Below are 24,177 nucleotides of genomic sequence, written 5' to 3' on the forward strand. Positions count from 1 at the left end.
ATGCCAATTCTTTAAAACTTATCATTTTAGAGAGTTACCTAAAGGATTGAAAAATTGCAAACCTTGTCCAAGGCCTGTATGTATTAGAGATGAGATTTGAACTTAAGTATCTCCTGGTTCCAAATCCATCCTGCCTCTAAAGTCAACAACAACAGAAACCTAGCAACTTAAAATATCCACAACATGCTTACAATTTTTTTTTGAGTATGAGTGACCTCCTCTCTTAAATTAACTTTACTGCTCATTTACTTTTTTATCAGAATTACTGTTTCCCAGAGCAGAATGCTTCATTACCAAGGAAACACATAGCACATCAGTATCCACATGATACTTCTATTTGTTGGGTCTCTTCTGCATCTTCTCATTATAAGTACCATTTTAGAATCCCCTATTATTCATCAAAACATCCCTTCATAAGCATTCATAAGACTCAGCATGTAGGAGGATTGCTTAAATTGAGTTGGGGGAGGGGGGAAATCATGGCATTTTTTTAATATACCAAGCACTGAATGCATCTATTTATACTTTTAAATGAAATATTGTATGTGAGCCAGAAATTCCTCCAGGAGTCCTCACTCTACTATTTTTGGAATTGCTTACTTTCATATCTTTATATCCATCTTGCAATGACCAATGACAGATCTACCACTGGCTACTAAGCTTAATATCTGTCAAAGAAAAGGAGATGAAATTAATGAAAGGAGCTATATACAAGAAAGATTTGTCAAGTTAAATGGCATAATCATTGGCAGCCTTTTCACCATTCCAGAATCAAGTTAATAGCTATTAATTAAATATCTACTATGAACAGGGTAAGAAGCAAAGCTGGTAGAGAGTTGATCTTGAGTGAAGGACATCAGGGTTCAAGTGATACTTCTGAAAATATTGGTTGTAAGACATGGGAAATCACTTGACCTCATGTGTCCCCAGGCAGTTCTCTAAGATTATATGTCAGTGGTTCTCAAACTTTTTTTTTTCCTGGTCATGGCACAGTATTCTTTCCCATGAGTAATTATGACACATTTGATGTTGAAGTTGGTAACAGTAGAGTTGAGAGACTTATACATATAAATTTCCCTTCAATAATGGCAACCATTTGGTTGAGTTCTTTTCAAGTTCAAGATCTGATGCATTATGGGATTGGTTTATACATGAAAGAGTCAACTTTTGGTTATATTTGAACACTATATATTTTTTGTGAACATACTATATATGCTGGGTAATTAAATTTTATATTGAATTGTTGAACATGATTATTTATTAATACTTATCTGCAAGAACCAAACACCTAAAATTTTGCTGCACACCTAGTCAGACTGTCATGTTACACCACATAGGGGCCACTGGCTATAAAGAAGTTGCCTTTCTGCAAGGGAGGAAGAAATTCAGACCTTTGGGAGCACAGATGCATGTGCCCCCAAATGCAACCATGCATGAACACACACACACACACACACACACACAACAATCATTGGGTTAACCACCAGGGATACAAAGACTGCCTTCAAAGAGGTAGGGTTGATTATCAATAAAAGTAAAAGAGATTATTGTGCTGTTATTTTAATATCAAAGGAACAATAACATTGACTTGGTTTGACAAGTGCTGAAACAAATCTTTAAAAACAAATATTAGCATACTCACTTTTTTCCATCTTTTAAAATCATATTAGGATTTTGTTTTATTGTTTTTGTTTTCTTTTTCCTTCCTTTTTTGTTTTTATTTTTTGGAGGGGGGAAGGTAGGATAATTGGAGTTAATTGACTTGGTCTCACAGCTAGTTTTGTGTTAAGTGTCTAAGGCCAAATTTGAACTCAGGTCCTCCTGACTCCAGGGTCAGAGCTCTATTTACTGTGCCACATAGCTGCTCCCTCTTTCCCTCCTTTCAACAGATAACCAAAGTTCTCAAATAACCATTATTCTTCTTTTCTGCCAATAATTTCCAACTTTTTAGCCATTAAATATTACATGAGAACTGACTGCTAAAAAAAATTGCAATCATATTTGTGGGAAATAGTGGTAATATAGTGAGTGTGTGTATATGTGTGTGTGTGGGGGGGGGGGGATGCTGCACTTTGAGCCCAAAGTCTTAGGTTTGAATCTCTCTTCACTTTAGATATATGATACTGAACTAGTCTCTTAGCTACCCTCAGAGATTCAGTTTCCTCATCTATAAAATGGGAATAATAACACACTGTCTACCTCACAGGAAATGCAGTGTGGAGAATTCTTTGTAAACTATAAAGTGGTATAAAATGTCTCATCTTTATTTTTCTCTGCTTTGTGGCTGTAAAGACAAAAGAATTGCTATGCTATAAAAAGGAAGAAATTAGAAATACAAATAAATAAATAAATCAAAAGGATACAAACATCTATAAAATGGTTAATCTATAAAATGGAAAATCAGGCCCAAAATAATTAATTGAAGCCTTTTTTTTCCCTTACAAGTGATCTGATGCCTGTCAGTTCCAAACTTTACAGGTGTTTCCAGGGCTGAGCAATATAGGCCATTTGTAAAACTGGGCCACTGCAGTGGCCCTTCATCATCCCTCTCACTAGAGCACAAATTGCAAACCGTCTTTCTTCAGAGCAAGCTAAAAATACCATCAAACAATCACATAATCCTACTTGCCTGACACCAAAGCACTTCTATTTTGGGAAGGTCAAGAGGTTCCCAGGATTGTATGTACCACCAAATTGAAGATCAAAGTGATCTTCCCTGCCCGGAAGGGAAAAGAAATGGATAAAGTGGGTCAGGGAAGGCTTCCTAAAATGCAGCCTCCTATCATTTATTTGGATATCTGTAGTGTTTGCCATAAAAAGAAACTGACACCTGGTGGAGAAGAAGCAAGGAAGGTAGAAAAGACAAGGCAGAATCTTATTCAATGAAATGACAAAATCTAGAGAAATCTGAGAAAAGCTGGTAAGGAAGTTCAGGAAGCTATCACCGCCATTAAATGCATTATGCTTTACAAAGTCCTTTTACATAGTCATATTTGAAACTTGAGGTAATCCTGTGAGGCTGGTACTACAGCCATCATCATTCCCTCCACCTAAAGATAAGAAAACTGAGCACAATTAGGCTAAGTGACTTGGGTATGACCACACAGCTCATCTGGGCTTCTCTGTGAGTTATACAACATGAGTACCCATCATCTCAATGCCGAGATTTGAACCCAAATTTTATGATAGGAGAGAAATATATAAAGATATTCTGGAGGAGAAAATTAAAATCTTCAAATTATGAAATCTAAATTCAGTAGTAATATGGCAGCCAAAGAACAACTACCACCTTACACTAGCACACTGCACCATGTTGTAGAATTCCAATTGTTTTCAATGCCATTACAAGAATCTCTAAGTGTATGTGTGTTATAGAATTGGGGGCGGGAGAGGCTAGCATTTATCAGACAGCTACTATGTACCAGACACTCTTCTAAGCATTTTACAAATATCTCATTGGATTTTCACAACAATTCTGAGAGTTGGTGCTATTATTTTCCTAATTTTACAATTAAGGAAAGTGAGGCAGAGAGTGGTTAAGTAATGTACTCAGGGTCACATACTGAGTTATGAAGCTACATTTGAACTCAGGTCTTTGTGAGTTAGATTTGAACTTTAGCATCTCCCTATCTCTAGGCCTTATCTACTCTACTACCTGGTTAAATCTTAACGCTGTGATATACTTTTATATAGATATAGATATAAATCTAGATATATATATATACATTATATACAATATACATTTATATCACCTGCAAAAACATCTATTTTTTTAGTTTAGAGATTTCCCAATATGGGGATTTTCTCCAACAATAAACATTGAAACCTATGTAGAACTTAGTATGTAAGTCTTGAGAGTTGATTAAAGAACACAAAAATCAACTTGCTTGCTCAGCAAATAGTAAGTTTCAGATGATGTGTTTGGATCCCTCACTTTTAAGTCCAATACTCCATTCCATGCTGCCTATATAAATTCATACGTGTGTACAGTTATAAATATTTATATAAACAATTTCCTAGTTTATTAACTACATTCATATTTATTCTTCAATTGTGGAAGATGACTTGTTTGAAATGTGAAAATTCTGCTTACATGAAAGGTGTTTGTTGTAATCAGTAAAATATTGATGTCGATTGTTTTAATTTCAACTCCTCTGATGTTTGACAACAGAGATCCAAGAAGCAGTCAGGGTTTCTTTTTTTATGTTAGAAATACAAAGCTTTTAAAAATGTTTACTCTTCACAAGAGAAATTCAAACCCTCCAAAAATGTGAAAATATTCATTGTTCCTCCTTTCTGAATTATTCCCTTTTGTAACATCTAGGATTCTTCTTCCTCCTTAATCTTAGTGCCTTCCCTCTGGGATGATCTCTAATTTATTCTGTCTATATTTCTTTTGTATATAAGTGTTTGTATTTTGCTTCCCCCATTATACTCTGAACATTCAGGTGCAAGGACTGGCTTTGCCTTCCTTTGTATCACCAGAAATTAGGAAAGAGCTTGGCACATAGTAAGTGCTTTATAAATGCTTGTTGACAGAGGGAGGGAGAGGAAAAGAGACAGGGAGAGGGAGAGGAAGAGAAAGAGAGAGAGAACGAGCATCAGAATTTTTAAATGAAACAAAACTTCAGATATTAAGTTTGGTTTGGTTTCAGTAATTCTAAGATGTCGTTAATTCACTTATACTACCACACACTAAATTATTTTTTTTCTTTATTATTGAAATCTGCCATCTTAGAGTATATATATTTAAAAATATTAATTGTAGAAAAAATTATACAGTATTTTAGCATTTTAAATGAAGGTTCTAATTTTAGTGTATTTTTAGTGCACAAAGAAATCTAAGAACTGATATTTGTGGAGAATGTAAAGATAGAGAGGGCATTAGAGGTCATCTAGTTTATAGGTTTCTAATATTTATTGTTTGTTGTTTCTTACATGTATTTATCAGCCTGGTAAAAACTATGGATCCCCTTTCAGAATGTTTTAAGTACCTGTGTAACAGGGACTATTCTGCTTCCCCCCAACATCTTTTATACATGTAGTCCCCATTTGGGGTTGGAAACATGCCCAGATGATCTATGATGGAAGGACTAGCTTGAGAGTTTCCAGGGACCTGATCCTAGAAGATATTCTGCTTTTATGTGATAGAGGCACAATCACTCTTTCTTTCCAGTGACATTCAGGGAAGAAGGGCTGTTGCACTCACAGCAGCAGCACCCTGCATTAAGACTGGTGGGGAAAGGTTTCTTCACCTTCTCCTTAGATCCTGTGGCCCTGAATAAAGTCAACAGAATTTTTAGTTTCATTTTAGTTTGTTCTTTTTAGTTACAGAGTCAGGGAATATAGTCTCCAATCTGGGAACTTGAGTTATGACCATCTAATAGCTCAGAATTCCAGAATAGGTATTGGAACTGATCCAATAGGAAAGCCCTAAGAAACCAGAGTCCTAGGATAAAAGGCAAAGGAAGTTTTGGATTTGGGACTTGGTGGGTCTAATGGTATGCAGGATTTAAACTGTCTGTGAGCCTAATCTCCCTTCCTTTCTAAAAGAATAGCTGGTGCACATGCTTGTATGTATGTATATGGGGTGAAGAGTTATGCCTATTGGACAACTGGGGGAAATATCTGTGTGATTCTTCTCACTACATCTTAAAAGGAAATATTCTTTTGTGAAATCTAATCTGACAGTTAAGTGGTTAAATGGAGCTATGGTCCTCAGATTTCCTAAAATTGGGAAAACATAATCAATGGAGAAATCAGCCAGTGGCAGACATAAGAAACCTTAACTTCCCAAGGGGACTGGAAATCTCTGGGGGGCAGTGAATTTATGATTCCTGAAGTCAGGAGGACCTGAATTCAAATTTGGTCTCAGACACATGCTAGCTGTGTCACCTGGGACAAGTCACTTAACCCTATTTGCCTCATCTGTAAAACAAGCTGGAGAAGTAAATGGCAAACCACTTCAGTATCATCACCAAGAAAACCCAAAATGGGGTCACAAAGAGTAGGACACCACTAATTAACTAAACAACAACAACCACAACACAGTTATCAGAACATTTAAAGAAAAAAGGGTCACAGAATCCAGGCTGCAAACATCTGACCCCCTCATTTACAAATCAGAGTAGGCCTTTGACAAAATCATGTATCATAGATTTAAAGTCGGAAGTGATCCCAGAGAACACCTAGACCAGCTTGTTCATTTTCTATATGAAGAAACTCAAGCTGAGACAGGTGACTTTTCCAAGATAACATACATAGTAAAAGAGATGATATTTGGGGGTGGCTAGGTAGCGCAGTGAGCAAAGCTCTGGTCCCGGAGTTGGGAGGACCCGGGTTCGGTTCAGGCCTCAGACACTTAAAACTCACACACACACACACACACACACACACACACACACACACAACTAGCCATGTAACCTCGGGCAAGTTACTTAACCCCAATTGCCTTCCAAAAGGCAAAATATATATATATATATTTGAACTTACTTTTTTACTTCAAATTTAACATTTTTCCCACAATGTAAGATTGAAAGTGATTTACCAAGGGTAACCTCTCAGAGCAGCCATTGAGACCCAAGTCTTTAGGCTCCATTTATTTCTAGGGCCATTTCTATTAAATCACCTCACAACCACTCTATCATCTACTCTAAGCCTCTTATTTTACCAATGTGGAAACTCATTTGCAGAGAAAAACTGTGATTTGCTCAGTCACATGGGTAACAAATAGAAGAGTCACCATTTGAATCATTATTGAACTCCAATTCCTAACATTCTTTCCATTACATTACAACACACTCCTTCCCACATTCTTGATTGTCATCTTTCAAGATCTTATTCCTACAAAACCTTTTTGAAAAGCTCCCACTTCCCAAACCAGCTGAAGTATCTTCATCTATAGCACCAACAGAAATGATTTGTTTAGTAGCCATTAAATGTCAAATAACTGAAGGAATAATTTCCAATGTGTCACATAGCTTCAGCTATCATGTTGAACATGTTCCATCTGACCCTGTTTTAGGTTAACTTTTTAATGTTATCTAGTCATTTAGAAGTAATAGAAATCCTTAAACTTTTACAACAGTCAGCCATTTGCAGTGCATTATAGAAAATGGTATTTCATTATTTGTCATAAATTACATAGAGCCGTTTTCTACATGATGAGCAAATGCTAAAGATGAGTAAAAGATGAGGAGGACTGTAGCAGTGAAACTGATGAACCAAAAGCCATAAGAGAGAAAAAAAATGATAATTGATTTCATTAAAAGGCAGGTTTGTATTTGTGTTATCTTCCCTTTAAATCACTGCCAATTAAAAAGGGAGCAAGGTAATCTCACCCCCTTTTTCCAACCAAATAATATGGCTATTTGAAAATAGCAAACAAATAACACTAATCCATTTCAAAACCTTCTTTTTTTTTAATCCTGATGCCAGTGAAAATGATCTAATCTGTGTTTCAAAACAATAAGAAAGAAAAGACTCTTTGCTATTAATACTAATTTAACAGCCAGCTGTAACACAGTGCTAGAGCCCCTCTGTCTGGTAACAACTAGCAATCAAGTAATATTTTGAGAATAATGAACTAGGATGTGAAGATGGATCTTGATAGTGATGTGGAGAAAGGAAAGAAAAACTTGCCAATGGACTGAGGTAGGTGTCAAAAGCTAATTTGGGTTAAAGGTGTATAAACAGATAATATTTAAGATTAGCAATGTGAATATGAAGGCATTTCTGACATCTACTTTCTGGTCATTAAAAAAAAAAGTCAGCGATGTCTAGTATGGCACCATATTTTGTTCCTGGCCCTAAATGTAGGCTAAGAAAGAAATATTACTTTCATTGTATTCATCTTTCCTGTGCTGATTAACACAAATGGGAGATACATAAATTCTCCTGAGTTTATAATGGATCAAACGCATGCTCTTTTGTCATCTCTATAATGATACCACAATAAACAGGATCTTAATACACTTTAGAAATCATGACCAGAGAATAATATCTCAGTATGACAAGGCATACCATTATAAAATATTCTCCTAAAGGATTTTTAATTCAATTTACCTTCTCAACATAGTTACAAACACGTCACAAGGTCATTTATAAGCATTCATCTTTTACTTCTCTTTCTTACTGAGATCATTATTTCCATGCCTTTTTTGCTATTACAGAGTAGTTAGTTTTTTTAATACCTAAGGATCTATCAATATGATTATGACAGAATTAAACATCATCAAAAGATCATGTCTATAGCATATATTGCAGAACACTCTGAAACCATTCCAAATGAAGTCAGTATTTGTAGATTTTTACCTAATAGCATAATATTCTTGAATAGACTAGACCATGGGAAACTTTAAATCACATTGCCCAGCATTTAATTAAATATCTCTATAAATGTTAATAAATGTGTAGTATACAATCAGCTCTTAAGTTCTATAAAGCTCATTTTATTCTATGCAGGCTTTCAAGAACCTCCATGTTCTAACTGCAGCCTATAATATCCAGCTAAGTCTCAAAATGAACCCTTAGCTTTGATCAGGGTTTTAATAATCTTTCAAACACTGACTGACAGGTGTGCCTTTCTTCACATTGCTTCTTTCACTTAGAATATCCTTCACATTATTTTTTGTTTGTTCAACCATTTCCCCTGACTGCTTTACTTCTAATTGACCTTTTTTGAAGGCCTACTTCATATGGAGTAAGAACCATATAGATTAGGTATTTGTTTTTTTTTTCTATTTCATAAGTAAGTCTCCCCAATGAAATGATGTGCTTATTAGTAGCAAAGATTGTCTTGCATTGCTGAGTGCATCCCTCCACAATGCCCAGCAGTGCTAAGCATGGTAGTGACATAGAAGAGACTTAATTGATATTCATTACTACTATTGTTCATTACAGATACACGCATACATGTACACATACACACAAACACACAGACTCCCTTGAGTACATATGCACAAAAGAGGCACCTAGTTGGCAAAATGGATACAATACTCATCCTAGAGTTAGGAACTTGTGAATTACAGTCTCACATCAGAAACATACTAGCTGCATGATACTGAGCAAGTCATTGACCTTTATTTGCCTGAGTTTCCTCATTTGTAAAATGGAGAAAATAGTAGCGCCTAACTCCCAGGGTCTCTGCAAGAATAAAATGATATACCATATCTAAAGCACTTTATAAACCTTAAAGCACTATATATAAATGTTAGCTCTCATCATCACCATCATTATCAGTACTACTACTACTACTACTACTACTACTACTATTGATTTTGGTAGAGAGAAGGCCTGAGTTTAAGTAACACTTCTGAATTATAATGGCTATGTTACCCAGGACAACTCCTTTGATCACCTACTGTTGCTTTGTTAAATCTCTATGATTATAAGTTCCAGGGAAGGTTACCAACCAGCATGGGGAGAGAGTTTCTTCATCTGAGAGTTCCTAGTACTAAGGAAACCATTGATCCTGGTTCCATTCATTTTCTTCCTCTCTCTCTTCCTTTTTATCTCCCTTTCTCAATATCATAGACCATACATGTATATGTACATGCATACATATGAACATGAAACATGAACATACGAATAGGTTTGGGACTTCAAAACCTACAGAGACCCATCTCTCCTTCATATGCCCACAATACATTATATTATTTCTCCATCTATCACTTGTGTTTTAGTCACACAACTCTGTGCTAAACTCACAGAATAAAAAAGAATTGTAATGTTTGCAAATCTTCCCTGACCATTCTCTTCCTTTATGCTGAGACATTGCCATTTATGAGATATGCAAGATCGCCATCCTGTCACCAAGGATAAAGGTTTATAACGATACAATAAAGCTGCAAGACATAACTCAGTTTTGTCTCCACACACACACACTTTATGCATGAGTCTTTTCAAAACTTTTCCATTAAAATTCTGAAAATGCAAAAGCACACATATCTAAACAATCTTCTTTATTGATGAATTTGGTCTGTTGGATTCACTGCTGCCTAAATAAAAGTTGCCAATGTCTTTTAGTCAGAAAAAAATGTGTGAACATACTTATTGCTTCTTTTTTTCTCATAAAGACTCTGCAAAAGAACAGATTCATTTGGAACTGTGAGATTCAGACAAAGAAAAAAATCTTTAGAAGTAAATTTTTCTCTAGATCAACAAATCCTGGTAGCATCTCTTAGGAGCAAGAACAGAAATTAGAGCACAGAGTTTCTATTTTATACGTGAGGAAAGTAAAGCTGAATGATAAAGTGAGGTATTTAAACCCACAGAGGTAATATAAAAAGCAAAGATTCAAACTCAGATCCTGATTCCTAATCCTGTAGTCCTCATTATTTTCAATAATGTGATTTCTGAAGGAATAAGGAATGAACATGTAACTTGATTGGTTTAGGCAACTATCACATGAGAAAGTTCCCCTTAAAAATGCAAGTCTTTACCCTCACAAAAAGGTACACTCCCTGTCTTTTGCCTCTCTGTATCCCCAGCACTTATCACAGTGCCTGTCTCATAGTCTCATAATGCATGTTTATAGATTGGTTATTGATTGATTGGTTAGAAAGCTGCCTACAACACTGAGATCTTAAGTCACTTGTCCAGGATCATAGCCAACTTGTGTCAAAGGTAGAATTTGAACTCAGATCTTCTTGGCTTTCATTTTTCTTCTCCATCACTGAATTATGCTGCTTCCTCTAAGGAGTCATAAAAAGAATAATTTGACTGAGTTCTAGTAAGTTTCTGTGTGTGTTTTTTTAAGGCTTAGCCTAAGGATTCCAAAGTAATTTTTCTTTGCTACCTAGCCTTTATTGCCTACTATCTAACCTTTTTTCACCCACAAATTAGGAATTATAACAATTATACTGCATTGTTACAGTGTCATATAAATATGAGTTCCTGTTATCATTGTACACTCTTACAGATATTTAGGAGACATCCATTAACACTACAAAAACCTACAATTTAAAATCATTCTGGAAGATGCCTAAGTTTGAAAAAGAAAAATAAGCACAATTTCTCTACCACTTTAAAATTTATAAATCCCTTAATAAAATTTCTCTTTGGATCACAACTCTATGAGATAAGTTTTTTGGTGATATGAGACAGAGTAGGAGTGTTTAGTCCAGTCATTACATTGAATTTCGATATAAATCAGTATCTACTCTGAAACCTATCTCCTTAGACAGTTACCCAATTCCATAACAGATTGATTTGCCCAGTTTACATATCTAGTAAGTAATGAGTTTCAGGCGTTATCCCCATTTTATAGATAAGTAACCTGAGGCTCAGAAAAGTTGAGTGACTTCCCCAAAGTCACATAGTTAGGAAATTTCATGGCTGTCATTCAAATCTACATCTCCTTGACTACAAGTCCATTACTCCATTAAGCAATCATTAAGCAGGATACTTAAGGCCACTGAAGAACACAATCAAAGGTTTTCAATACTTTTACTTTGTATAAATTCCCCTAATTCTAAGGCTACAAGTATAGGGAAAAGGGGAAAATGATACATTAAAAAAAAACATTTTTGAAGAGCAATAGTCTTTCTAAAGTAATGCCCAACCCTTTTACCAAAAGATAATTAATTGTCATAATTACTTATACTAACTTGCCCATTATTAATCTTAAAATAGATCGTAAATGACTCAGCTGACTTTAATAATCAAAAAACATGCGATAAAAAGGGGAAATTAGGGGCATTAGTGTCTTAAATCCTGTTTTTGAAATCACAACTATGAGGTTTTAAAAAAAATCAAATTTAAAACTAGGTCAGTAATAAAATATACATAAGAACAGAACTTCTGAAATTCTTTTTGTAAATCCAATTTTAGCAGTCTTTAATGTCTTAATGTAAATAGGGCTGACTTGAGCAACAAATAAAACAAAATAAGAAGGTCAGAAAAGCTAAATAATTCCTCAATTTAAGAATAAACTGAAATGATGTATATTATACTATAAAGGAATTTTTCTTTAAAATCATTAAAAGTAGTCCTTTATTTCTATATAAATATAGATGGCCCAGAATCTAGAATCCTTTAACATTATCCTTTAAATAATCTTTTTAAAAAATGGGTTGGTTCTTGTTTTTACAATCAAGAAAACTAATTTAGCAATGGAATACTTCGTGGTTTAAAATATCTCGACAAAACTTATAAATATTGGTCCAGTAGCTTTTAGGAATATAGAATTCTTACAAGATATAAAGGAGAGCCAGGAAATTTTGGAGCAAAATGCTATAATGGAATTTGTCATGCACATTTTCAAACATGTAATCATATTTTGATGGATGTATAATTTCATGTTTCACATGTTAATATTCAATGCTGTTATTATCCATAGTTTCATTGAACTTCAATTTACAACATGAAACAACAGAGTTCCACATAGCAGAGTTTAGGAAATGATTGCTTCATAATTATTCCATCATGCTTTTTGAGTTAAAAAATAGATTTTCCCCTAATTTACACAAGTGTAAGTAAATTTTAATTTGCATTAAAATACATTTTAATCTGTGATTGCCTTGCTGTAGGTACCTTCCAGGGAGGAAACCCTCCTTCTCATGCTGGATGGATGAATGGATAGATGGATAGATGAATGGATGGATGAAAAGAATGAAACGGGCAAGGGGAAGAGAGAGAAGGAAGGCAGGAAGGGAAGTGTCAGGAATTGCTCTAAGTGCTAGGGATAAAAATACAAGCAAGCAAGACAGTCTGTGCTTTCAGGGATCTAACATTATAATGGGGAAGAAAACATTTAAAGGGAGTGATAGAAAAAGAATCTATTCAAGGTGGCAAGATGTATAGATGAATAGGAAGTAATGTGGAGGGCCTAGGTATCCTTTAGAAAATGCTGAAATTCATCTATCAGAGCTAGAGGAAGGGTCCAAAGTCCATGTGGGAAGAAGATAAAGATGATGGCTAGACAACAGAAGGCAGGATGTGGAGGTGAATTAAAGATCTGTCTGAGACACTGACAGATTAAATGATTTGCCCAGAGGCAGTATGTGTCAGAATCAAGATCTTCCTCTCCAACCATCTCTCTATCCATTATGGCACACAAATTCCCTTAACACTACAATTGATGATATAAATCTTGCAGATTGCAATTGGCTCTTCTGTATTTTTAAAAGTAACAGTATTAGAGTTACTTGAGGTTCTGAGAGGTAGTAATTCCAATCTTGGTCATAAATCTAATAAGGGTCACAGAGAGGCATGGAAGAAAGTTTGAGGTCTTCATGACACCCAAATCCAACATGCTATCTACTGTCTCTCTAAGCATAGACTATAAAAAAAACTATAGGGTTCCTTAGAAAAATCAAACATTCCTCTGTGGTGTTTGTTAACTTAAAAGGCAGGACTATACTACAACATGAAAATTTGAAAGTGAAAATTGATTCTCAGAAGTGAAGATGATGATTTTCATTTTCCTTGGTGAACGAAATGCAAAACAAAAATTAAAATGCAGAGAAGGCTCAACTTTATGGCACTCTACTTGTTCTCACACATTTAAAAAACCCAACTCCATCTTCAAATACCCCATTCATTCAAGGTACAAGATCAGAAAGCAGAATGTTTTGGCACTGCTAGAGAGTTACAGATATAAAATTTCCCTGGATTCTAGAGAGGAAAATAAGTTGTCCCAAGGACCAGATGCATTATATACATAACTCCAGACTAGAATCTATTTTGACTAATTGATTCTTATTAAATTTTGAAAACTGGGTACTCAGAATAACTGTGTACTCTATATAAAAAAGCATAATTTCAAAACCAATGGGGGGTGTGAATGGGTTAAACAAAGAGAAAAGCATACATAATTATAAACTATTAACAGTATTGACTATAAACCATTACATTCACAATGCTCAATTTCCTTAAGGAAGAACTAAATCAATTCTTTTTTTTTTTCCTCCCCAGGATAAACCATTAATAAATCACAAAAATAATGGAAGCATAGGTAACCAGGTGTTCTTTTTTTTTCTTTAAGCTAAGTGCAGAATAAGCAAGTAGAAGTCACGACTTGCGTAGTATAATTGATTAAAGCAGAGAAGACTCATAAGCCTGTATTAAAGCCAAAGGAAATCAAAATATACTCAGGTTGCAGCATGTGCTCATAAAAAAGCTCTCAATTGGATTTCAGAAGAAGTATTGATCTATAGCTCTGTATCCTCTCTCTTCTTGGCTACCATGTATGATTGGGGTCAGTTACCTCCTACAAGAGAGTTCTCTGTGGAAGCCCTGGCTCATGTGGATAAAAGACAAAAATGTAATACTGTATTTTTATTAACAAACTTTATTTGGAAAAGCTTATAGATCTATTTCTATGAAAGGCTAGACATAGTCAAAACAACAAGTTTAACTGGAAACTTTTAAAATGAAACTCAACCTGATAAGAGTTTTGTATAAACTTAGTGATAAAGTTTCACAATATACCACATTTATTCATTAATGGCAATTTTCCTTTTGGCAATGTAAAAATACTTCACAACTTTTCCATTCCATATTGGTTACCAATATTCAGAAAAGAAAAACAAAAAAGAACCTTGCTGGTCCTCCAAGTATAAAGCAGAATATCCTATGGGTCATACTTACCTGTCTTCAATAGGATAATTCAACCAAAATTTATTGTCTCCACCTACATCTCTTATTCTTTAAATATAAACAAGGGGCATTTCATGTTTAAATTGATCAAACTTTTATATTTCTTAAGCAGTAACTTCTTGCATGCTCATATTCCATAAAGGTATTTAAAATCTAAGAAAAAAAATTGATAGTGTCAAAAGGTATGTCTACACATTCCTTGCTCATGGTTCCCCCTGTCCCTCCCCCTCTGCCTCTGTCCAATGTTGATGCTCTATTTGTACTATGCTCCAATGAAGCGGTGAACACTCTTTGCCTTTGTCTTTTGGTCTAAATTGTCTGAACCATGTGTGATTGCCTGACTATGAATACGTAAATGGCTGACCTTATGCTTTAAAGGATTTACCTTTAAAACACTGCAAGAAACTTTCAAAGATGGGTGAGAATAAGAATGAGATTGTTCAGGATAGTAGCATGTGCCAGGAAAGAATATATAGTTCAGCCCAGAGACTGAATAAGGAAAGAAGAGCCAATTCTGATTGTTTCCCTTTTCCTTTCTCTACCTTGGATCTTTAGGCTTAGTCTCTGTGATGAGAATCCCCAGAGAAACTGAATATCTGGCATGCCCAGTTGTAAAGGCAGGTTTTAGTTCTAAGTGGTGCCAGCTACTACCTCCATAAGCAGCATGTGAATTCCTGAATGGGCTAGACAGCTCTTAGCCTAAGTACTCTACCACCCATAGAGAAAAGGCCAAAAGGAAAGTAAGTGTGTTCATTATCTTAAGTGTACCATTCAGCAGAACCCCTTATCAAGCACCAGAGAAGGGGACCACTTTGTCTTAAAACTCAAGGCACCAGCATTCTTTCACTCAGATAAAAACTACAGATCCATGGCTTTCATTTTTATCATATCCCAAGCTATAAGGAGGCAAAGAAAGAGAAGTGAAGGATGGAAGCAGGAACTGAGGAAAAAGGAAATATTTTCCCCATGGGACCTAAAGTCACATGAGCAGAGCAGATGAAAGATGTGAATGTGAGCTAAACTGGTGAGTCCTCAGCAGCAGCAAGGACAACATTGTGCCAAAGCCCTAAAATGAAAATTGCACACACACCCCCTTTTGTGTGTGCATGGATAATGCTGCAACCTCAGAAGAAAAAAAGTTGGGAGGGGAGTAAAAGTATAGCACTGTTTCCCTTTCTTTTCTTAAGATTCCAAGACCTATAAATGAAAATCCCTCTTTTTAAGAAAGCTAGGTCATCTTCCATTAATGATGATATCTGCTGTTGATGGACTCAAAACATGTCTTGTGGTAGGTAAAGGACTCCCACCTTATGTTCCAATTCAGGTCTTGATTAAATGGGGAAAAGGGCAAAAAACAATAACAACACTACACACACACACACACACACACACACACATCTATCAGCCAAAAACAAACAAAACAAAAACAAAAAGAGAAGAAAACAACTACCAACAACAAAAATATAGATCACTCAGACCTAATTGTCCCAAAGGCAACAACTGTTTCACTGCCCACTGCCCATGTGAACACTGACACCATTTACAGAATTTTCCTTCTCCTTGGGGTGGAAGGTACTGCCAAGTGAATCATTATTTATTAACCAGGCTGCTGTTCACATATGCACACTCTAGGAAGGGAGTTTAGAAGGGTGGAAACACTGGGCTTTCCCTTAAAGACCCCTGAAAGGGAACAGAGAAGGTAAATCAGTTGGAGGAATTAAGCCTCAGATGTACTTCCTTATCTCCCTAATGCTCATCCACTGTGTACAGTAAGTAACCCAACTCCCACTAACTAGGCAGCCTCTGCAGCTGGAGCAACCCATTTACCTTATTCATTTTTTTTTTTAAATGGCATTAAAAGAAGAAATCCAAAATCTTGATGTTCTAAAAAGATATACACCCCCAGATTAAGGGATATTCAAATATCCGGTTCCTTGATCCACACCTTTTGCTTAAACAATTAGCCTTTTTGAAAAACTCAAGTCTGGTTTCTACTACCCCACCCCAAAGGGTCTTCCTACTTCCAAGGAAAGGAGGATCTTACTAATGATTGCCTTTGCCCAGGGCTGGCAAGTATCAAGTTACCGTCTTGTTTGCCATTCTGATTTGTGGTAGGCTCCCTCCCTCCCACCAGCACCCAATGTATAGTCCTTGCCTGTTTCTCCAATTCCCACCATGATATTGCTTTGCATATTGACTCTTTGTCATGGGGCTCATAAAAACAAAATTAATACATTCTTTGCAAAAATGTTTAAATCTCTGAAAGTAATACTGCATTCAGCTAATAACTAAGGCATGCAAAGGGCTATGAAATTCCAGAATTTAAACAATTGACTATTCTTGAAGGAGATACTGAAGAGTTAATGGAGGACACTGCTCCTTGCTTCCTAGATGCTATGATCCAAAATATTAAAAGTCAGATAAAGACAGCATAATTAAAGCATTTTGCAGAGTGGCACTGCTCGGAACTCCAACTGGCGGTCTCTGTGTTTGTCCTAAATAACCTTCACAGGTTGCAGAAAAGTGTTACCAGATCCCAATCAATTGTCAGATTAAGCTGGTTCCTGAGGGATTTTAGTATAAAACCTTAAACCAGGGAGATATCCTCATAGTTGGAGCGAAGATTTCCGTAAACGTTAGCAGGGAACAGTTTGCCTTTATCAAAATATCATTCTTCAGTAAATCAGGGAGTGATGCCAATAATTTAGTAGAGAAAGTAGAGGGTGCATTCAAAGGGAGCTACTTCCTAATGGTTGGGTGCTTTGCTCATATAGATAGCAGAAATTATGCCACTACAGCTTTCCTTATTTTTCAGACCCAGATGTGAAGGGACCAGGTGGGGGATGGGGCAGTGTTATAACCTCAGCATTTGGAGACAAGAACAAAAATATTTCTTGGAGAGGAGGGGGGGGGGGGGGGGAGGCGCGCTCCATTGTCAGGAATACTGGCTGGAGAACAGCATCTCTGCAGGGCTTCCATAATATTTCCCCCTGGTTAACTTAATCTCACTCGCCACAGAATCAATTTCAGCACCTTCCAGATAGCCAGTGGCGAATTTTGGGGTCATCAGTTAAGCCTTCTCACCATCGATTTTTTTTTTCCCTCCCTCCCTTCTCTCCCCTCCTCCCCTCAATTGTTTCTTATTAACTCTTCCAGGTGGCAACCGGCTGGGTAGGGCGGCTTCCCATTTATATACATCATTTTATATACATGTTAGGCTCAAATGGCTGCTTCTATTATATTACAGGCTCTTACAAACGGTCAAACTTCCCTTTGTTTTCAATTTTGTTTGGGGGTGTTTCTTTGGTATTTTGAAGAGGTGGGGATGTTTATAGGTTCCCCCCCACCCCACCCCAACACACACACCCCTTAAATTCAAGCCTAGCATTTCTGCAGTCATCAGGGACGCACTGGCTTTAACCCTTTGAAGAGGGAGGGGGAAGAGACCTCTTGTCACACTTGTCCGAGACTCAGAGAGGGGGAGGAGGAGCCTTGAGACTTCCTCCTAGAGAACAAAATTTTATTCTTTCTTTGGCAATATGAACCAGTTTTCACATAGTACCCCAGACACGAGTCTGGAGTGGTTGGTGGAAGGGAACGGGGGGAGACGCAGGAGCCCCAAAGGGAAGAGTATTGTAGGCATACTGTAAATCAAAGGCAAGAAGGCTTTCGTTTTTACTTACGAAATTTGGGGCTGGTGCTAGGTTCTGGTGTGATGGTGGTAGAGGAGGAGGAAGAGGAGGAGGAGGAGGAGGAGGAGGAGGAAGAATCCTGAAAGGGAGACAGGGTCCAGGAGGGAGTTGAGTCGTGGAGGTAGGAGGAGGTAGCGTATGCCGCAGTGGGCCAAGAGGGCATTGGCTGGGTACTGGGGGCCCCTGGCAGGGGTGGGCGGGAACCCTGCGTGCTGCTGCTGAAGAAGGGGACCGTGGTGGAGAGTACTGTCGGGGGGGCTGCGGTGTGCCGCACCGTTGTGGAGCGGGGGCTGGCCCGGATGGGCACCCGGTGCCCAGGGAAGCGAGTGGGCGCCCGCGTGATGGTGGTCAGACGAGTGCTAATCCGGTTGGGCGTCCTGGAGGAGGCGGTGCCGGAGGACGGGGTAGAGGTGGAGGTGGATGTGGTGGTCGTGGTCGTGGTGGTCTCCATGCCCTTGGGGAAGGAGCTGGGCTTGGAGAGGAAAAAGGGGTCCTGGCCGATCCCCTTGGAGTCCACCAAATCGGTGGGCACGTACTCCTTGACCGAACCCACCACGATCCATTTAAGAAGCATGAGGCTGAGCCCCAGGCCGATGAAGCCGATGAACAGGGGCACCACGCAAAGCCAAGTCTGCTGCCGGTTCCATACAATGCAGTTGCTACAGCGTAACTCCCGGGGGGGCTCGGCTGCCCCTTCCCCGTCCGGGCCCCCGCCCGCCGCCGCTGCTGCCCCTTCCTCGGCGGCGGCAGCGGCGGCGGCCGCTGTGGCAGCGGCGGCAGAAGCGGCACCAGTTGGGGAGGCACCGCTCGCCCCTTCACTCATCCTAGGAGCCTTTTCACCTTCGCCCCCCGCGGGGAAGCCAGAGAGACATCAGGGACCCAGAGCCGGCGGGCAGAAAACAGCAGCAGCGGCGGTGGCGGCGGCGGCGGCAGCGGCAGCGGCAGCAGCAGCAGCAGCAGTAGCATGCGAATCTTCGCCCTTCCCCCACTCTCCCTCCCTCCCCCCCCCCCCCTAAAAAAAGGGAGAGAGACAGCGAGAGGGGAAGGAGGCGCGGAAAGAAAAGGGGGAGGGGAGGGAGGAAAGGGGTAGGGGAAAAAACCCTTCCCCCCAAAATCACCAGTCTTCCAGGCTTGAAGTCAGTTAATCGCGGGGCATTGGTCCTTTCCCAAAATGAGCTCTCCTCCTGTGTTGGCCCCCGAGCATCTGCCGAATCAGCCCCGTCACCATGCTGTCTCCATCCACACACAGGAGCCTTTCCAACATCCTCCTCCTTTGCCCCTCGGCGCTCCCCGGGGTTCTTCGCTCACAACCCCCACCACCACCCGTCTCCCTCCCTTCCCCCTCTCTTTTTTTTTTTTTTTCCCCCGTTCTTCCTTTGATTCCTTGCAAGTCACAGCAATCAGCCTTCTGGATTTTTTACGATCCCAACCATCCGGATGGAGAAACACCAAGCCACATTCCAACACAGGGAACCGGTCCCACTTTACGAGCGATTTTTCACCCACCCTTCTTCAATTTTTTTTTTCCCTCTCTTTCCTCTCCTCCCTCTTCTCTCTAGCCTTGGTGCACTAGCATTCCTAGGCTGCTTCTTTGAGAGCGACGGAGCAGCGAAATGCACCTGTTATTCAGCGGTCCTGCAGCCAACCCTTGGACAGCACTTTAAGAGAGAGACCAATCCGAAAGCAGAGCGGAGGGAGAGGAGACCACAGCTTTTCCCTCTCGCCTTCTCCCTTACCAGCATCAGCACCAGCGCCAGGACCAACCTGACATCCGAACTCAGGCAAGCGCTCTCTCCAGCATCAGTGATCCAAGTAAAAAGGAAAATAGAGATAGAGTCAGATTAGGGGCCAGATATCCGAGAAAAAGGAAAAAGTAAACCCACATTTTTTTTTTTTAAAGCAGATCCTGTTGATGTCCAAACCAGCTATTTTTTTTTTTTAGGCGGGGGTGGGGGAGAGAGGAAATATCTGTAGTCTACTGGATAGAGACACCGGCAAAAGGCAGCTTTTGCCAACCTTGCAGCTTCCCGATTCAATTGTGTATTCCTAGGGCAGAGTCAAAGAAAGCAGGCTGGGTTTCAGGAAAAGTGTAGCGCCTCCCACCAAAGCCTAATGGTGGTTTCTTAATGCGCATAAGATAAATAAATGATCCAAGTAAGGCTCAACACCACCCCCACCCCCCCATCGCACCCGGGAGGTGGATGGCAAAATCCGTTTTTCGACAGGTTCTGAGGCCATCTCGGGTGCTGATCCAATAGGGTTTCATCTGAAGCTGGAGGGAATGTACATGTGTGACTGACTGTGTATGTCTGCGGATATGTGTGCCAGCCAACGCACCCAAGTGTGGTTTAGAGGGAAACAGATACCTTCACGCAGGATTTCCTGCAAGTGATATAATGGGATAGCCTTCTTTCTACAGTACTTGCAAAAAGTACCTCAACCAAGGGGGTTAGAAAGCAGCATTCCTCAAAGAACTTCCCCCCTCCTCTCTTTTTCTCTTAAATATGCAGGATATGTGTGTGTGCACACACATATGTATACATAGATATATGTGTGTGTGTATACACACATAATTTTACTTGTGCTTCAGGATAACTCCTTACAGAAAATTAACTATGTAAGATTGTGGTTTAGAGCTCCTCCCTTCTCATTAAAAAATGATGTATGAAAGAGGGTCAAATAGAAGTTGAGGCAAAGGGAATAACCATTAGAAAAACCCTAGATAAAGTATTGAAGAAATTAGCAGCAGTTGAAATTCTACTTAACTCCATATTACTGTATATTATTGCAGGGCAGAAATTAGGAATGAGAAAGGATAAGGGTGAGACGTTTGATTTTCTTCCCTATGGAACTCTGGGATAAGGAGAATTCCTCTCCTCATACCAATGAACACCTAAAACTTCTACTCCTAGAAAAGCCACTAGCTGGTTGAGTGTTTTGCCAAGGTCACAAAGCCAGTTTGTAATAGAGATAGTATTTAAAGCCAGGTCTTCTTGGTTCAGAGACCAGCTCTCAACAGCAGAAGAAAAGAAGTCAGAAGATGCTTCATAAATGCTTATCACAACAAAGAGTACTGCCCTCCAAACTCTACTTCCATTACACTCTTCCTAAGACTACCAAAACCCAGAGTTTTTTTAATCAGCCAGCCAGATTTGGCTGGCTTAATTAGGGCCTTGGATGCCTTTGTTTCCCCAGGCTGTAACAGCCTCCCTTAGGAGTGTAGATTTTTTCAGGTGGTAGGAAGAATAGAAGAAAAGGGGAAAGGGGAAAAAGAAACTTTCTTTTCCCAATGTAATATGGTTTCATCAGGTATATGCTATGACCATTTTAAAATTGATTTTAGCTTATACAATATCCTGACTTTTCTGGAATTGATAACTTGGATTTTTTTTTAAATGAAGAAATTAACCCCATACAAACACATGCACACACATCCATATTTCCTCATCTTAAAAAAAAACCATATTTTAAACCCTTTCAGCACAACAAGTCTCATTGTTTAAAAATCTACAGACACTTACTATGGTCTATCATGCATTTCTCACAGAGGCAATAAAACAGAGTAAAAAAAAATTATTTCCCAAGCAAGATACTGCGAAAAGACAGTAAGTGTCATAAATGGAAAATCACTTCTTAAAGAGATGTCAGGATTATTGGCTCCCAAATTTTTCTCTGACCTCCTAACTCTACATAGAAATTCCTTTGCCTCTCCAAAGGTTCTTTTGATGTTAGCTTAATCCCATTCATGATTTTGAAACTGCAGTTTTGTTTTGGTCTGTTCTTATTACTTCCTTCATCTATCTAACTCCTTATTGATCTAAAACTAAGATTCTAAGATCTGGAACTAGAATTCTAAGTTAGTGGAAGGTATCTTGGAGGTCATCTATTCCAAAGCCTTAATTTTAAAGATAAGAAATGGAGATCCACAGAGGTTAAGTGATCAAATAAGGTACTAGGTCAAACAATTGAGCAACATCAGATCTGGGATTGAAACCTAAGTCCTTTGATTTCAGTTTCACTGTTCTTTCCATTGTATTATATTCCTGGCCTACAAGATCTCTATAGGGATGACACATGGACCCCAATCTGAATTATAGTGTCCTGGCATGCAAAATCACTCCACTAATTCAGATTAGCAAATTGTAAATTCTAACAATAATGAGTTACTGATACATTTAGAGATTGAGTGATTGGTACTTGGTCTCACAGGCAGTAGATGCCAGTAGCCTAACTTAAACCTAGTTCTTTTTGAGTCCAACCCTCTTATTTTACAAATGAGGAAATGAAGGTTGAGACATTATGTGACTTTCCCTTGCCCCCCTCCCAGAAAGCTCTAGATTACATACCATGCTATCTCACACCAAATAAATTCCTCTTTCCACCACCCTGTTCTGTTACCTCATGTTCACAAATTCCTTCAACAGCTATGGCTCTGTTTTCAAACAAAGTTTATAAAATCTCTCCCTGGTTTACAAAACCATTTGCCTTTTCTACTTTTTTAACAACCCATTTATTAGGTTCAAAGTGATCTAATTTCTCCCCACTCCTGAGTCACATACCCATTTGCTTCTCAGAAAAAAAAAATGTCATAACAGAAGAAAAATGGGGGGGAGTCCTTTACCTGAAAGCCAGGTGCCTTCCATGCCATACCAACCCATCCAAGAGATTTTGGCTCATTTGGTGATCATTAACTTGCATTTTTGTTGTCAGACTCCCTGGCAGCAGGTGCTGAGTATTGCCAGAGGAATCAGCCTGGGAATTCCACAGCTGACATCAGAGAAGGAGGCGGTCATTTGGAATTCCAGCAAGTTGCCAACCAGTCTCATGTTAATTTGGTGCAGGTGTGTGTTGATTGGCAGTTTTGTTTTGTTTTTTTTTCTTGGTGGGGTTAGGGGAGGACAGAGAGTGGATTCTTCTTTTTCATGAAACCCATAATCAGTTCCTAACCTTGAGCAAGTTACTTAACCCCAATTGCTTAAAAAAAAATAACTTTATAAATAAAAAAAAAAGTTCTGTTAAATAAGGCACCTTCCCAAATCAGTCTTCTATAGAGTTACAATATGTGTTTGCTGGAGCATACTGACAATTTTTGTAAGATCATTATCATCTGCTTCACATCAAGAAGAGATCTTTGTGCAAGTATCATCACAGTTGGTCAATTGTTCACCTTATGACCTGAGTAATACCTAGACCATACATGCTAATTTAAAGCCTTGTCTTCCCAGAGTGTATCTACGGTCTGAGAAGCTCAATACTGAGAGTTCCCCAACGAGCCTGTACAATGACATAAATAACAAGAAATGCATAGCCTGGAGGGGCAATGGGTAATATGTTTTACTTTCGCTCATTATGGTGACTGCTTCTGACTGTGCCCTTGGTAGGCGATAGGGCAACTGCAACCATCGGAATTTAATGTTCACACCACTCATCCTTGCTTGCAAGTTGTAACTCCTCAGCAAAGTGCCATTTGCCCAGCAGCCAGTCTCTTTGTCACCAGTCAGTGTATTGAAGCTACTGACAAAGAGAGCAGCTCTTTTAGACTTAGAGAAAGGCAACATACTGTAAATGCACTGGGGACATCATGGTACTCCATCACTGAGAAATGTCAGTTCCTAGACCACCTTGAGCATGACTTCTTCCTAAACTTTCCTAATGGTTTTGGGGTGAATCACTGGCAGCCACTCTAATGGTTTAAACTTTGCCATTTTGAAAAAAAACAAGAAACCAACAACTAATGTTTACCTGTTATTATGGATTGTTCCTGCCTGTCAGCTACCTTGTTTCCAGCTGCAGTTTCTGGATGTGGTTCAGTCTCTGCTAACTTTATGGAAAGAGTCTATAAAATGATTCTCTCTCTCTCTCTCTCTCTCTCTCTCTCTCTCTC

The 24,177-nt window shown here is 38.7% G+C and overlaps 1 protein-coding gene across 1 annotated transcript in view; it reads right to left on the bottom strand.

The window, feature by feature from the left end:
* NRG3 (neuregulin 3) overlaps positions 1-19,116 on the bottom strand; it is a 1,209,945-nt gene extending 1,190,829 nt beyond the window's left edge. The window contains exon 1 of the mRNA XM_069067316.1: positions 18,285-19,116. Within this exon, the coding sequence (XP_068923417.1) occupies positions 18,285-19,116 (832 nt within the window). The remainder of the gene's footprint in view (positions 1-18,284) is intronic.
* Between the last annotated feature and the right edge of the window lie 5,061 nt (positions 19,117-24,177).

This window comes from Petaurus breviceps, unplaced genomic scaffold, assembly GCF_028583685.1.
Source record: "Petaurus breviceps papuanus isolate PSGF00001 unplaced genomic scaffold, PetGlider_PUasm1.0 90740, whole genome shotgun sequence".
NCBI classification, from domain to species: Eukaryota; Metazoa; Chordata; class Mammalia; order Diprotodontia; family Petauridae; genus Petaurus; species Petaurus breviceps.